At 31.3% G+C, this 17807-nt stretch overlaps 1 protein-coding gene across 3 annotated transcripts in view; it reads left to right on the top strand.

The window, feature by feature from the left end:
- Window positions 1-637: 637 nt before the first annotated feature.
- LOC144848597 (thrombospondin type-1 domain-containing protein 7A-like) overlaps window positions 638-17807 on the top strand; it is a 35207-nt gene continuing 18037 nt past the window's right edge. For 2 of the 3 annotated variants that reach the window (XM_078705404.1, XM_078705403.1), the window contains exons 1-3: window positions 639-877; window positions 1453-2064; window positions 5637-5760. In XM_078705404.1, the coding sequence (XP_078561530.1) occupies window positions 1519-2064; window positions 5637-5760 (670 nt within the window). In that variant the 5' untranslated portion in view covers window positions 639-877; window positions 1453-1518. Of the gene's footprint in view, window positions 878-1452; window positions 2065-5636; window positions 5761-17807 lie in introns of all 3 variants that reach the window. The other variant, XM_078705405.1, reaches the window with a different exon arrangement.

The following is a 17807-nucleotide window of genomic DNA, read 5'->3' as shown; positions in this document are numbered from 1 at the left end:
ACTGTATATAGATATACAGTATATACTGTACATATTGTATATGGCATATAGGCACAACTCAGCACTATAAGCATATAATAAGATGGCATACATCAACATTTTTCGATCGTATGTTAACATACGTGCATGTTTAAAAAAAATTAATTTCAGTAAAATGATAAAAATGATCACCTATAATTCGTCAAAGTGACGAATTAAATTCTAGTGTTATAATTGTGGTTTTTAAAATACTATAATAAGTCGAGCGTTAAGATCGTTCTTCTGCTCAGTAAATACGCGCGCGTATGTTGCCAGGTCAGAATGCTACATTTTATTAGAGGTATTTTTACGCAAAAATAATCTAGTCAAATGACGTAATATAACATAAATATATATTTTTGAATATGCAAATTGTAATAATATACAATAGGTAAACGTACAGTCAGTAAATATTGAATATTTATTTATTTAAATTGCTTTATGGTTCGAATTATTTAACTATTTTTATTTCACACAATGAAGCTGCCCCAAGTTTGCAGGTCAATATGCAAATTTCTCTGAGCTTTTCTGAAGGTGAAAGTAAAAACAGCAGACGATTAGAGAAACATGTGGGAGAGTATAGTACAGTACTACAAAACCCGGGTGTTTAACGTTTGAATATTGTCAAGTATGGTTTACCTGGTTGGCCCTGTAGGCGTTATCATTTGACTGTGTCAAATCCCATGTCAATTATCCGCATGAATGGTGCAATTTGTGTATATATATGTTACATTGCTTCCGTGAAATTGGTAGTTGAAGTTTGTTGTTGTTGGACTGCTGACATTGAAATGTCGTGTATTGTTGAAAACGTGAGTCTGGGGACCAGTGTGCATGCTGGTAGTTAAAACTTAAGTTGCAGGTAAGGAGGGCTAAGCAAATAAGACCAAAGACGTCTAATTTTGAAGTACTACTGAGTAATTTGTCAATTTGATGGAAGTATAATAATAATATTTATATAGGCTATTTATTGTTTGGGGTTTTTTTTAGATTAAAAATATTTGATACTTGGTTGGCTTGGATCATTGTTTGAAATTTTATCTTGTTAGCAATGTTGGTTGTTGGCCTAGTTAGGGAGTGGTGGTGTCCCCAGCCCAGCCATTGGTGACCCTACTGTATAAGCAAGTTTAAAAAAAAATGTCAGTAGCACATAGAATGTTAGTGTGCACTTGCGTTTTACAGACTGGTATAGGCCTAAATATCTATCAGGCATTAAAAACATTTTTTTTTCAAACCACTAGCCCTAGTAGGCATACAAAATATAACATTGCTAGGCTGTATTTTGAGCAGATAATCAGTAGATCTAGCTCCTCTCCTCGTTTATTTGCGAGCAGTGAGAGTAGCTCTTTTGAGGTGTTGGCGAGTGCAGTGACCAGTCAAATACCGTTAGTTAATTATTATGATTGCAATAAACTTTTTTTCTATTTTCTATTCCAGACTTATCTATGGATATACAGCTGACAAATTAATTCCACTTTTTAAAAAGCACACAATTTAATCAAAATGATTTGTGTATATTTCTTTATACTTATTAATATATTAATACCAATAAAATGTTCTGACATTCGTTTGATAAAGACTGGAAATAATAACGATGTAGTGACCGTTTTATTTAACATTACAAGCAAAGCCCAGGACACCGCATGGGCGTATCAATATTGGGACCAATGCACACTGCAAGCTGACCACAACTGTGGTCAAACGCGAGAAATAGCTTGTATAAATTTTGGCAAACCTGAACACTACGCAACTTTGGTATCGCCAGAATATTGCAAGAACATTCAAAAGCCAAACAGTTACGAGAATTGTAAAATATGTTCGCAAGATTGCGTAATGACAACGTGGACTCGTTGGTCACAGTGTAGTAAAACATGTAATGCTGCCGTCCGGTATCGCACAAGAACTTTAGTCCAGGAACCGGTAAATGACGGGAAAGGTTGTGGATCATTATCCGAAATTGAGGATTGTAAAGGATTACCAGAATGTGTTGATGATCACATTATAACCATTTATGAATGGAAAATAAATGAATGGACAAGTTGTAGAGAGGTATGTATTGATGGAAATAAATATTTGAGAGGAGAAGTTTGTATGTTTTTTTAAAATTTTATGTATTTAGGCACATGTAGCCAAGTATCACCAATAGCAAATTAATCACTGTCCTATAAGATAGAGGGTAATCACCCTTGAACCCTTTGCGATATTGTTGGCTCCTTATGTACAGTACGGTAATTGGCGCCCCTGCCTTAACTGCTCAGCCATTTGACTCGCTCGCTGTTATTTATTTTACAAACACAGGATTACCAACTAAAATACAATTGTGTTTGCAAGGTTATTATGCTTTTTTTTCTGATTAAATCACTTAGATTAATTAATTTGATTATTTTTTATAGATCCCAGGTTGTTAATTAGATGATGACCTAATACCAGGCTATCAATCAATCATTAATATAATATGTGAATCAAATACCTAATGAATGATACGTGTCCTTAAATTGACCTTTGATGAACGTTTTGAAACGAACAATTACTGTAGGAGATTATGTTTACAAGATTTGCATTAAATCACGATTTAATTTAAGATTAACAGATCTACAAAAATGCCAAGCTTAGTAGAATTCCAGCTTAACATCAATATACTGAAATTACAAACAAATATGAATATAAAAAGTTGTTCATCAATTCATAGAATATGATTATGTTGGTTGTACCATGGAGAACTAACTTATTTCTCCATGGTTGTACATGTGACTGGTGTGGTGGGTGTACTTTCAAATTGTCATATTTAATTGGACGACATAGCCATAATGTATTCTAAAGTCTCTCTCGTCCCTGTCTCGTTTTTTTAGCTTGCTTTTGGGTTTTTGACTGTACAGTATTTTTGTTTGAACAATGCGCACTTGGTGCTTGGAATGTGAATTCGTAGTGGGCGCACCTTCAAACTGATGTATCTGAATGGAAGGCACTAGATGATGTAGCCATAATGTGTTCTATAGTCCCTCCTCTCAATTGTGTCTTTAGTCTAGCTTTTGGGGTTTGGCTGTATTTTTGTTTACTTAACAATGTGTACCTTGGTGCTTGACCTACTGTAGTAAAAACAATGATGGGAAATGTTCTGATGTCATACACACTGTACACTTCCTTTATTTTACTGATTATAGCCCATTACCATAGACAAGATAGTTTGATTGCTTATTTGACTTTGAGAAAGTACTTAATTGGTAACATAAAATGCTTCCTTTTCTTCTTTTATCCTATTAGTGGTGAGAAAAATCAATCATTGAACATATACATGCCGCCAACAAGGCCTGTAGCTTAATTTTTAATTTGTGTCTTAATCCCTTTGGAGTATGTCGACTTAAAACCCAATGTGTATAATTAAGTTTCATACTTATTACAATCAACAACATAGAGCCATGTTCTATTTGATAAACAGTGGTATTAACCAAATTGATTACTTTCAAATCTATTGATAATTTTTAAATCTATTCTGTAAAGCCATAATGAAAAATATGTTTCATTATAATATTGTCCTCATTGGAAAGTTCCCGGTAAATCATTTTATTATTCATTGATCACAGTATTGAAAAGCGATCTTTATTAATACATTAGTCTACCGCATTCGCAATGTATTTAATTGTTTTCTACCAATGGGTAACTCAATGGCGCAATCATTGGTTTTTTTCTAACATCGTTTACAGTTGGTCAGGTCATGTGATGCCAAAAGCACAGCGCTTTTATTATTGTATCAGACAATATGACTGGAAGAAATTAGATTTTTATTTTTTGAGCCTGCAATTGATAGAGTTTGCAATGTTATTGAATATTGGCTTAACAGTAATACACAACCTTTGTTATGATAAACTCATAAAAAGTAATTAATCTCCCAATTGTCAAAATGTCAAAGGTCACAATACTAACTGTACTACCATCCAACACCCTCAAGTTTGAATCGTCACTATATTTTTTTTTCAAAACCTTGTATCACCACATGAACTTACTTTTACCGGACACAAAATAATTTTTTTTTTTAAATTTGTAGTTAGTAATGTAAAGAATGAATAGAAAAAAAAATAACATAGATTTTAATAGATTTTGAATTATTTCACATTTAAAAAATGGCACATAAGGTTTTGCTGATCTAGGAATTCTGATTCCATCTAGCTTTTAAAATCATCTACTGTATGTTGTACCATGGTTGCACTAAAGAATATATTGGCATATAAAATATACTGGTCAGAAAAGAATAATTCTGGGTATATACAGTAGAGTATGGGGAAATAAAAAATCATAGTATTCAACTTGAGTCTATAGCTTCCAAAAAATGTTTGTATTCAAGCAGTTCTCAGGGATTTTAGGATTCCCTGTTATACTGTGTGTACATTTCAGTGAGTCTGTAGTGATATCAGCTTCCTAATACTGTATTTCTGAATAATATGTAGGCCTATTTTGCGAACTAATAATAGGCCTACAGTACACTGTATAATTATCTTATGTCATTGAATATGAATAACTGCCACTCATAAACAATATAATAGGAATTATTATTCTTTTGTATTTGAAACATCAAATGCTAATTAGACTTTATTACAGGTTGGACTTGTTATCATGGTTTGATCTTTTTAGTTTTAATGGTAATCATACTTTGGGAATTTGATTATTAAAGTACAGTAATTTAAATGTCATAAAGATTATGGTTGATAATATAGTCATCTCCACTTGGAGTATTAATTGGAAGTATTGTTAAGCCACCCTACACTTTTGAAGAAGCGTGTATATTTCTCTCTTAAGCTCTGTCTGCACTGTCAAACTTTATTATACACTATGTGACAAAAAATGTGATGGGCCGTATATGGACATGATGACATCATATTACTACCATATTATTCTTTTTGTCAAACTAGTTTGATAGTGTAGATAGAGCTTTAAACTCAGTTTTGTTTTGATTTACACTTTGCTCGAGTGGTAATGTGAGTGGTAATTAATATTATTAGTAATTAATCAAGATTTGTGTTGGCTTTAAGATCTAGTTCTTTGCAATTAAAGATCTATATATTTTTATTAGATCAATTATGATATTAGATCGGCAACATATCCACCAAGATACTGTATACACCCACCCATATTTTTTCAAGGCTCGTTAAATGACAGTATTTAAAATATAATCTCATATTGACAATGAAGAATGCTATAAACTCATATTATTTGTAGTTTTACCTAGACGTTATTTGCTGCGTGTTAATGTCATCACATTTATTAAGAAGCCCACTACAGCATCTGGCAAAATCTTTAACTTCCCACGCCAAAACTTTTAATATTATTTGTACTTTTTTAAACAAATTGATGCATGTCACTCTTCCCTGATAAAACAGATAAAAACATTACTGATACTAATTTGTTTAGGGAACTTTTACAGTACATGAAACAAATTAAATTCATACTGTATGTTATTGCAGTAAAAAATTTACAGTAGTTACTGCAGTAACTGCTGTAGAATAACCTTGTCTTGATCCCTAAACGAAGCGAAACGAAAATCGCACCCAGCATCAGAGAACCCATAACTTGTAAGATTTAATTTTAACATGCATTATGATTCTTTTCACCAATTTCTTTACAAATAGACGAAACCAATTCCGCTTGACGCAGGATGTAGTGAACAGATTGGTGAACGCTTGCGACAAGTTGAATGTGTTGATAGTCACGGACAATCTGTATCGGTTGACAACTGTCTTTATCGATTGTCAGGTAAGCGATTATCATCATTTCATATTTAACAAATCCGAATTGCATACGATTTTGTAACAAAATTTTGTCCATTTAAAAAAAAATTTCTTTAAAAATATCTGAACAAACTCTAATTAAAACATTAATTAAGCCTTGTTTTATTCATATGGTAGTTTTAAAATGCGTATAATGTTGATTACATTAACGTTAATTTAATGTTTTTATCTTGTGTTATGTCATCATTATTTCAACAACTCTACTTAACCAAAATGTAAGTTCATACTTAAAAAGTTGAATGAAAGCTAACACACATAGTGCTTGGTGTCATCCACCTCAGGCCATGCAATATTAATTACTGTGATGTTAAAGATTGAGTATTTGTTTCTTTATCAATTTTGCTTGAGAGCAGGGGCGTAGCATCGTTTTTGCGTGGGAGTAGCCAGTGATGGATCCAGGATTTTGAAATAGGGTGGGGGGGCAGAGCCTATAAATGGCAAATTTTAGGTGCCGAACTGAATTTAGTGTCCTATCTTTTGCATTACAATTTGAAAAATTTAGGGTACACATACCTTATTTATAAAACCTGCAGTACTGTTATACAGTAGAACCTCTATTTAGAGGCACCCAGCAAAGTGTTCCCTTACAGTAATAGAGGTGTCCACTGAATAGGGGTTGGCAGTTTAGTATTATACTGCATTACCCATCATCCATTCAAAGCAGGGGTTTTACTGTATTACTAAATACTACTGTACATGGATCCAGTTGCTGCTATGATGGCATGGGGGTAAATCTGCACCCCTATTGCAGCCTACGCCCCTGCAAGATAAATACTGGTGTATACTGTTTAACCAGATGTTTTAATCACAAAGATTATTCCTTGAAACTAAAGAGTGGGTGACTGAAAAATCAATTAGAAATAACTGATATTTTTAATTGATTATATGATGATTGATTATTGATGGAACCAAAAGTGTATGTCTAATCCAATCAAACTTTATGTGACAAAAAAATGTGGTGTGCCCATATATGGACATGATGATGTCATATCACTATCATATTTGGGTACATCACTACCATATTTGGGAACATCACACTTTTTTTGTCAAACTTGTTTGATAGTGTAGGCAGAGCTTTACACAATCTTTAATATTGATATCTTTAAGTAGTGCTTGTCATATTAACTTGGTACACCACTAAGGTTTTTTAAATTCTTATGCATGGACAAAGTTGTGGATCAACAAACTGCATCCTGCAATTTGAACGCACATGATTAAATAAATTTCACAGAATTTATTACAGAGTTAAAAATGTTTTATTCTTTGACTTACTGCAGTAGTAGCAGAATTGCTGCAGTAAATCTCTTTGATCAATTACAGATGATTATATTGTTATCAAAGATATGCTTGTTAAAGATACTAAATCTATATGAATGTATGCAAGGTGTTATTGTAAGTGGATGCCATTTAATACATATAATACAGTAGATGATCTATGGGTGAACTATAATTCTAAATGTGTATCCTCTGAGATGTCCTAATATAAAGACATTTACATGACCTAATATGGGTTGGGATGTATATTGGAATGTTGCAAAGTAACTAGCTAGTCACACATGCTTATGAGAAAAACAAATTCTTCATGACAAATTCATAAACCCATCCATAATACCAGTTACTTTCTTTACTATTGCCAACACAATGTCCTTGCGAGTTAAGTTAATATCACGTTTTACTGTTTCCTTTATCAAATCCCCAGTGTAATAAGTCCGAACTTTCATTGTACAATACATCATCCAAGCTAAGACATTGCCCCCTAAACTATGATGACATGTTAGTAATATCGTTTGACAGGAGAGAGAAACTCATTGTGAGACCTGAGACAATATACCATGTTTAATAAGGCTTTAACAAGTCAACAGACTGATTAAAAGAATAAGTCATCCATACAAACATGCAGATTTTTTCATGGTAGGATTTTTATTAAAATTGACAATTTAAAAAAAAAAAAGTTTAAATTAATTTTTAAACATCTAGCTAAAAATAAGTTAGTTCTCAATTCTTGATTAATTAATTAGCAAGTTTGTTGCTATGCACACTTTTCTCCTTGTTTAAAAAACTACCAAAATTAGCCACCTCCCACCTGCAAGCTGCTACAGATAAATGAAGAAAAATATTAACTGTGATTATAGACACACTCATGTTTAAGAAATTATACTGTTCACTTCTAAAGTGACAATATATTTATATTATACTGTATATTCCAATAATATGTCATTTTGAAACGGTAATTTCCCAAATGATAGTAACATTATAATTGGTGATCAAATTTATCGTTATCGTATACACATTTGCTGAAGTTGACTGGTTGAACGATTTCTTTGGATTTAAAACCACTTCTTTAGATTTTATTTGATGTCATGTCATCAATATGTACATTTAATGCAAGTTTTATTGCCAAATTTGTTAGCAGTACAGAATTATATGCACACATCAATATCTTGAAACATATATTAGGTATCTGTATTTTGCCTTGGTTATACTGTAGTTTTTTTTTGCTTGAAGTGTACAATGGTTATAACTTGTATAAAGTTACTCTATACTATTATTAAAACTAAATTCTTTTATTTTATTTTTTTCTTTTATTTCATACACATCCAACAGTGAGTAACTCGCCAATTACAGGATGGATAAACTATTCAATAATTTATTGTGCTTATAAACTAAGTCTCATTTGAGGCTTAGGGAGTGAAGTTGAAAGAATTGTGAGTAACCCTGGTACTAGGTCAGGATTGAACCATAGACCTTGTGATTGGAAGGCAAGCACATTTACCACCAAGCTACAGCTCCACTATTACCTTACATTATACTTCATTAGCCCACTACTATTAGGAATATAGATACCTGTACTTCAATTCTACCAGAAAATCTAGTTGACCGTTGACATGAACTTTCCTTTAAGCATTCCTCATGGGATTAAGACAATATTTTGATTCTTAAGTCTCTCTTTATGAAAACATTATTTCTTCATTCTTTAAGCTCACACGCTTAAGTAAACTTAATTTCGCCACACACTTCAGTTCCGTTGGCCTAATTATTTGTACTTCTTAAGTAGTTTATTAATTGATGTATAGATGCATGATGTTTAAATGTTTGAAGAACGTTGACCTTTTTAAATTATAAACTTATATTATTAATGAGGAGGAATATCTTGGTAATGACATTACAATGAATATCTAATGCAAATATACAACAAGAAGGCTTTAAAATACAATGAACTTTTACAATCTGTACTGTATAGATTGCATGAAAACTGTTAAAGAATTGTGTATTTGTCAGGAGAATTTGAGAACTGCAATAGCTTCTTGTAAACGTCCTTAAACAAGAGGATAATAATAATAGTTGTCTTATATCTCGACTAATACAATGTTTCTAAGCGCTTTACACAAAAGAAACTTAGCTAGTCATGAAATATCCTCTGATAACCAAAAAACATTCAAGATGAGAGTCACCCATGATGGTTGTTTTTTAGCGCTAATAAAATGTTTCTAAAGCACTTTACACACAAAAACAGGTCATAAAATATCCTAAAATAAAATGATGATGATGCAGAGGAACCATTTTTACCACTCTGTTCTCCAGCACTTAAACATACAGTAGCTGTTCCTAAAGTTTCAATCTTAAAGCCATCTGTGCGAATGATATAAATGTTATTCGATATGAATAATTATTTATTCATAGATTGATAAATAATCAATATGCAAATGCAGACTGCTTTAAAAATATATCATCTTTGATTTTGATTAATTTTACAACCGAATACTTAAAATTGATAAAGTACAGTTACACTAAGTAGCTTACTGTCAATGCGTTTCAAATTGCAACACATTTCACTTGGTTTCCACTTATTTATGATTAACCTTTTACAGATCTCTCTAGATTGCTAATATTAATTACAAAATCTTTGATACTTGATACTAAAACGTATATGTTTAATTTTTACGCGGCTAGGTTATGCGCATATCGATTGGTGCATACTGTAGCTGCGTGGAGCATCGTGAAAATCAAACATTGGAACTGTGGCGGCCCGGTGTAAAAGACCCTTAAACAATGTTTCTTTTTTTTAACAGATAGTATCTCTCTAGTTTGAAATACTTAACTGAAATTTCTATAGTATATATTTCTTTGCAACAATATTAAAAAAGGCTAACTTATATAGTGACACCAGCAAAGCAGAACAAGCGTTGTGAGATAAGCCCATTTTTAAAAGTGGTGCTACCCACACAGGGATACCATTATACAATGATTATATTGACATCTTTTTTCATAGCATTACCCTAAGTATATGAGTAGAGTGCAAAACATCAATAATTTTTTTCAATTCAACTTTTTTACGAGCTTTGAATCTCTCATTTCCTTTGATTCTAATCAAAGTTGAACCTCATCAATTGGTATATTATTGGTATAATAAAGGAGACACCCATTGTTTGTTGAGACAGTCTGTCTGACAAACATGTAAATGTATTTTCAGATTACTCAATTACACATTTGTGTGTCTCTTGCAATGTATATCTACAGCAATAAACATGATGTATTTACTGATATTTGCTTTGTTTAAATACAATTCAATCATATTAAAATTTTTACTACATCAGTAAATAATTACGTTGTGACAATTATCTTGTACTTTCCAAAAGTACAGATTATCAGATTATTAATGACAGGTACATCTTAATCCCTTTTTATAAATCTACTATAGTAGCTTATGTCTTACTTTCTCCACTTTTTAAAATACATTCTTATATTTAATCATGAAAATATTGAAACGATATGACAAGCATAATTGGCTATTTGTAATATAATATTTTAAGTGAGTGCGTATCATTGCTGAATTAATAACCTGTTAGGAAATATCGTGAACGATGTCAAGCTGACATCATTTAAACCCTACTTAATACCGCTATAATCATCAAACATGTGTAGCACGTCAACTTGAAATGTATTGATGTTTCAGTGAAGAGATGACGTTTTATAGTCATTTTACTGCCCTTCATAGATCATGTGTTTGTGAAAGAGATTTTTTTTTCCGTTTTACTGAATGATTTTAGGATAAATTCTAATACCAAACATGGAAAGCATATTGATATATTTATCACTTAAATAAATTGCAAATACTTGATATTCCCAGATTATAGTGAAAAAATATATTATAAATATTCTAAAGTAGTAAAAAAAAAAAACCCCCAAAAAAATGTCATCTGTGATTGTAATGACACAAGGATTTTTTTTTGTAATTTCCGTGACTGTACGTATTCTTCTTTTCAACTCTCCTCTCTTTGTCAATGATTATGATTTTTCATGATACAGTAGTTTATAGTTGCATTCAATATCAATTGATAAAATCAAAGATTATTTATCTATAGTAGTTGAAGGCCCTTTATATGTCATAATACTACAACTAGCACATCATTGTTACACTGACTATACCTGTAGATACAATATCCTGTTGTATTCTATTATATTGTGTAGTGTTTACAGGAAACAAACTTACATGAAAATGACGAGATTATCAGAGATTATCAGATTGGACTAAACTCTCTTTCCCATGTAGTCGTCTATTTCAATGTTAGACAAGGCAAACAAGTTTTCACAAGAAATCGAACAAATTATTTTAATACAGTAGGAAACCTGAAATGTTATAGGGAAGACAAGTGCATATTCTTAGAGGACTATATGTCTTATATTACAATTTAAGGCCTTGAATTTTAGGGGAAAGGCCACTGAAAAATGTGATGTGTCCATATGTGGACACGATATGTGTCATATCACTACCATATTTGGGCACATTTCACTTTTTTGTCAAACTAGTTTTATAGTGTAGACAGACCTTTAGAGGACTATAGTATGTTACAAGTCAATGTTTTCTAAACCTTTGGTATAGTAATGATAATAAATAATTTACATAAAAAATAATACTGTGATGTTACTATTCAGAATAAAATTGAAAAGATGCTAAACAGACCATTACCAATCAATATTATCGTGCATTTTGTAACAGATTACAAATCAAGAATTTTTATAGTACAACTGAATAAAACCTATGACTGCCACAATGAGAACAAGGATTTATTTTGTGTCAAAAATCTGTTTTAAGAGAAAAATATATCACACTATTTTGTTTGACATCTTAAAGAAAGATGTTGTAAAGCTCTGTCTACACTATCGAACTAGTTTGATAAACAAAGTGTGATGTGGCCAAATATGGTGGCAATATGCCCAAATATGGTGTAATGATATGTCCAAATATAGTAGTGATATGACATCATCATGTCCATATATGGGCACATCACATTTTTTTTTTGTCGCATCTGTTTCCCTCGTTTTTTTTTTCCTGTGTTTATGAATTTCCATTCACACAGATTCTAGTTACTCTGTATTAATTAAAGAAAACTTATTTTGTTACTATGGCAATGAATTTGTGCCTAGGGAGATTTTATTTTGTCAATACGTTTGAATACTTAACTGTAATTGCCCATAAATTTAATTGGCTTATCTAAATGCTCTTTTCAAACACATCATACATGTACAAAAATTAAATTTATGAGGAAGTTGTAGGCTAGAGTGGTACTATGAAATTTAATATCTTGCAACAAAATAACGGTGTAACAATTTATTTACCTGGTGAGAATGTTTGTGTGCAATTAAGAGATGTAAGATGAGTGGGCAGGTGTGAAAATTGGGATATGTCTTCCATACCATATATAGTAGTGAGCGAATATTGTAATAAGTAGGGTAAATACAGTATAGTGACAAAAGTGAGTGGTTGTATGTTGCATACATGCCAACACTCCCATTTTGGCCGAGAGACTCCCGTATTTTAGAGTTTTCATGTGCTACCATTTTTCCACATTTTCAGATAACTGAATTTTGATGTATAATTATAATGTGTGGTTTTCTGCATTGAAATATAACAAAAAGGCTACACGCAATTAAAATTACGATAATTAAAGCCATTGTACGAACATCTGCGGTCATATATTTTCTGATTTTGTTCTCAACGGAAAGGGGATTCCCCTCACATAACAGGTGTGACGTCACACATTGCACTCATTACCTCTCGATAATAGATAGAGGGCGCTGTTGACCGAAAAAACATGACCTGTTTTTTTTTAGCTTCAGATGTTGGCATGTATGTGTTGGCAACATGTCAATAAACCATCAGGGGGAGAACCCATACTTTTCTGGTTCTCTAATATGTACTTTAAACCTCTAGGATTATGTTCTTAACATCTGGTTGAGGAGAGGCATGGACCAGTGCCAATGTTATGGCTATGCCAGGGCCGTAGCCACCAGTACGGTTGGTAATGTTTCAACCTGACCATGTTTCAACCTTTTTAACATAGGCCTTTGACAACCAAGTGGCTTGAACAGAGATTGTTCCCTTTTCTTGTGAAAAACCGGACCACTTTATTTCTTGTGGCTACTGTACATGTACAATTACTGATATTATTTTATTGTCCATACATTTGAAACTGGCATGAAATATAAAAAAAAGATATACTATACAAATTCAGAAGATTACAACAAAATACACAAAGATACATTAAAAGCTAGGTTATGTATAATACATACAGATTAAAAGCTTTTATCATAAAATTATTAAAACTATTAAATATACAATATTAAAAAGGAAGAATTGCACGAATATACATTAACTCTACAGTTTCCTATCTTTTTTGCCGCGAGTTTATCAAATGTATGATGTTGGCTATAAAGGCGTAACGGCATCGGTTTGTTCTTGTCTTAGGGACACAGAGCCTACCACTTCGGGATCGAATACTAACTGACATCACCCATTATACTACATTATGTACTGTATGGATTGTGGCTCTCCTCCCATTCGCTAGGCCACTCAAATGTAATTTCCACTTTAATCATTTAAAGAATTATGCATCTTTCCACTTTAATCATTTAAAAAGAATTATGCATCAAACATTATACTTAAATCTGTGTTTACACCATTACAACATGATCTTATACATTCTGGTATTAACTGTAGAAGTGGAATTACTGAATGTGTTACTGTAAAGAGTTTATTTTGTAATTGTCTAAATAGTGATCACTTTATTTTTTAGCCTTTAATACTAAACTTGAGCTTAGATAGATTGATTTATTTGATGGCATGATTTAAGATTTTAAAGTATTTGAGCTCTTGTAATCTATTTTGATGTTTTTAGATGAGCTATAATGTGAATAAAACATTAAGATAACTTAAACATTATTCCGTTTAAACCTATATTAAAGTAACAATGTCCAAATTTAGCATATTTGTAATAATCGCACTGAGATAGAAACACTTTATTTTGTCCCTTTCAATGTTCGCTGACGACGGTTAATCATGATTACTATGTTGTGTTCATGTTTCCTGCAATTGACCAATTTGACACTTTATTTTATGAGCATTTAACATGTTATTTTAAATGTCAATTGACAGTTAAAGTAGTAAAAGCAATATTGACAAGACTACATTAGTGTCTTCTTTTATTTACTAAAATTTATTGCAATGAAATTTAATAACTTTTTCTGTTGCATCGTAAAGGGGCCCTGTATCATATTTCAACAAATTGGGATTTTGTATTAACAACATTGTTGGATTTACACATGGTTTTGTGGTACATCCATTCAAAAGTGTGGGTAGATAATGAACAATTCTAAAGTAAATCAGGTATTAAAAGATTAGAATTTTGTAGTGGTATTATTCTTCAATACTGTCATACATAAATACATGACTTTTCAACCATAAAGAATTTAATACAGTACTGTACATACTTTTATTATACAATTTTTTTTCTGTTTGGTGGATGCATTCATCATTTTATTCTTTCCATTTATACATAAACTACACAGAATATCTATATATAACAATTTCATTAAAATGTTTTTATCAATTTATTGAAAACTGAAGTACCCTTTAAGTAATCTTGGTATTGATATTAAATTTAATGGGATTAGTGTAAATAATAATGTCTTCAATATATAACGCTATGCTTAGGTCTTCAAAGTGCTCCTATAATAATAAATACTGTTCATGACATTTTAATTTATTTTAAACAATTAAAACATAAGATCTTGAAAGGGTATCAGTTTAAATAATATTATTTAATGATTATATCATTTCTGATACATCACCACATGAATGTAATTAATGTTTATGAAGTTTTTAACTAGAGGTTTCATTAGGGATTTGTAGCACATTAATTAGGTCACATCATGACCTCTCTCTGAATACCAGTTGACGTACTGTATGCCCATTGTTGGATTTCCTTTTTCAATCGTTTCCACTGAAATCCTCTTTTTCTTTTTTTTAAGCCAGATGTGCTTGATACAGTGAATGTAATATGCACTACTACTACTATTTTCATCCAATTTGTTTTTGTATTCTTATTTTGAATTATATGTCACTTTCACTTCTAAAATGTGTGAAAATTACTTGTCAATGTCAACCAAATTGTACTCCTATAATATCCCCAAGGATATATTAACTGGAACAGTCTTGTATGACAACTTCATCAATTAAAACCTGTGTGTGAACTAAACACACTAAAATCAACGCAGTATTGTGACTGTGATGTGCGAACGGACAATTTAAAATGTATTTATTCAGATTATTAATTCATTTTCAAGCTCATGCATAATATACATATATTGGTATAAAATTGATTTATTGATGTGACCTTTTTATTCTAATTTTAGATTTATTCTCTTTATTCACACATATAATTCTCCCTTCTATTTTGTGTCTGGATAAACCTAAAATAGCCCTTCTCTCTGAAGAGAGGATACAATTATGAAAAGAAGAAAGTCTATTGAGCATCCCTATCAGATAATTGTGTCATCTGCTAACTGCACCCTAAAATACAAGCCATCCTGCTAGTGTCATTTTTTTTGCGCAAATAACTATTCCTCTCCCAACATTTATCCATCCATGTGTATATAGTGTTTATTCAATTTTTGGACATGAAGGCCTGCTGCTATGGGAGCTTTATTAATAAAATTAGTATATTCTGACAATGAAACAGAAAGAATACAGACAATATTGTCCCCCTGTAAAATATTTTTTGTTACATTAGACAGAAGACAAGAAGACGGAATTAGATAGAATCACTGAACCTTTCTCAGGACCTCTTATATTTTATTGACCATTTAGAATAATCAGATGTGTCTTGAAGCATACAGCTTTCGGTATTTCTACTAAGTCCATTCTGGCATATATTATTTACAGCGGCCATTAAAGTATTTGCTGATTATTAGGTTTAAATTGTTACATTTAATGGGAAAAAATTGTACAGTATTTTATTAATGTTAAAGCATCCACTCCTTCCGTCATTCATCCCCCTTTTTTCTAGTGTAATTTATAATAAGGTTGGATTTATTCACAATTTCAAATAATACAATATTCAATAGTATACCAAAAGAAGCAGGTACAGTACATATGCCAGACAGAATTCATAAACCAAAAAAAAACAAAAAGAAAATGTACAAAAAACAATATGGGTCGCCAACGACCAGTCAGCACCTCCGGTGGGACTCTCCCCTGGGTTAAAGAGTATAATTTTATAACACATACTATGAAATCAGTTTTGTAAATTTATAAGTGAATTTTATATACAAATGTACTGAACAATTAAATAGATCATTGTATAGAAAATGACATAATCTTTTCCAGAAAGTAGTTTACTCATTCAAACTAAGTAACACCTTTTAGTGTTTTTAGCTAAACCCTTGGACTTGTGACAAACGCCATGTTATTTAACAAATAAGCTCTTCACATCCCAGATTGAATAGCTAATATCTCCTATAGTCTAATTACTAAATTCTCTCTGATATCAATCTTTTTATTTTTCAGTAATAAGTTATTATGTCTGTTGCCTTGACAAATATATTATGTCAATATTGTACCATGGATCTTAATAACTCCATGATTGTACTAGTCTTTTTGTATCGATTTCTCTTTTCAACAGCAAATATGCAAATAAAAAAATCTCCTGCAGTCAAATAAAAATTGTTAATAACTGAATAAATAATTATGAAGGAGAAAACTGTACTGTATGTATTGATTGAATTGGTGGTAAATATGGGTTGCAGTGCAGAATGATTCTGTAGTGTAGTCTAAGCCTAGCTTTCCTGATAAACTAAATATACTCGAAAGTATAAATTTTAATACTATAATTTTTAGAATTTCAAACACTAATTTTTCATATAAATTGACTGCTTCCAACTTTGTGGTAGCGATCTACGTACAAAACTTAAAAGTAACCATGGTAACATAAAGGTACTAATATGCTATACAATGGAGTAAAGTGTTACATTGTATTCGACTAATTTCACTATCTTTATCAAAAATATGTTCAAGGCCAATTTGACAAAGACTATACAGTTCTGTTATCATATAATTGTTTCGACTTACGTAGGTATTCGTCAGAAAACCATTCATACACTAATAATTAAACAAGAAAATAATATAATTTACACCTACAGACAGACGTGCGTGTTTATCTTGTGTCACATGACCTTAGAAAGTGTCAATGAATGTGGGTCACGCTAATTTGGAGGGATTCACCCGATTGATTCTGAAAATCCCTATCATAAAACTTGCTTTATACTAAATTAAATTCTGCAAAACAAGGCATTTCTTTTCCAATTTAGAATTTCTAAGAAAAAGTATATTTTCATTAAAGGATAGTGAGTGAAAAATTTCCTATATAAGAAAAAAAGAAAGACAGACCGACATAAAACTGAATTTCTTTAGTTTTCTTTAGCAATAAATATACTGTAGGATTGTATGGAATATTCTTATCCCTGATACAGACTTACTGTTTACAGATACAGTAAATGTTAAGCTTTTTACCATAATTATTTATTTAATGATGGTGTTTCCAATTCCAAATACTTTATTGTTTGAGGAAAAAAACTTTGAAAACATTTTCTCTAAATCTAAACTTTTTCCCCATAAAACTACCTTTCACACTATTACCAATCTTCTTGCAGTAGTTATTACTTTGATATTCTAAA

This window comes from Antedon bifida, chromosome 7 (genome assembly GCF_963402885.1).
Source record: "Antedon bifida chromosome 7, ecAntBifi1.1, whole genome shotgun sequence".
NCBI classification, from domain to species: Eukaryota; Metazoa; Echinodermata; class Crinoidea; order Comatulida; family Antedonidae; genus Antedon; species Antedon bifida.
This window is presented reverse-complemented; position numbering and strand designations above follow the sequence as displayed.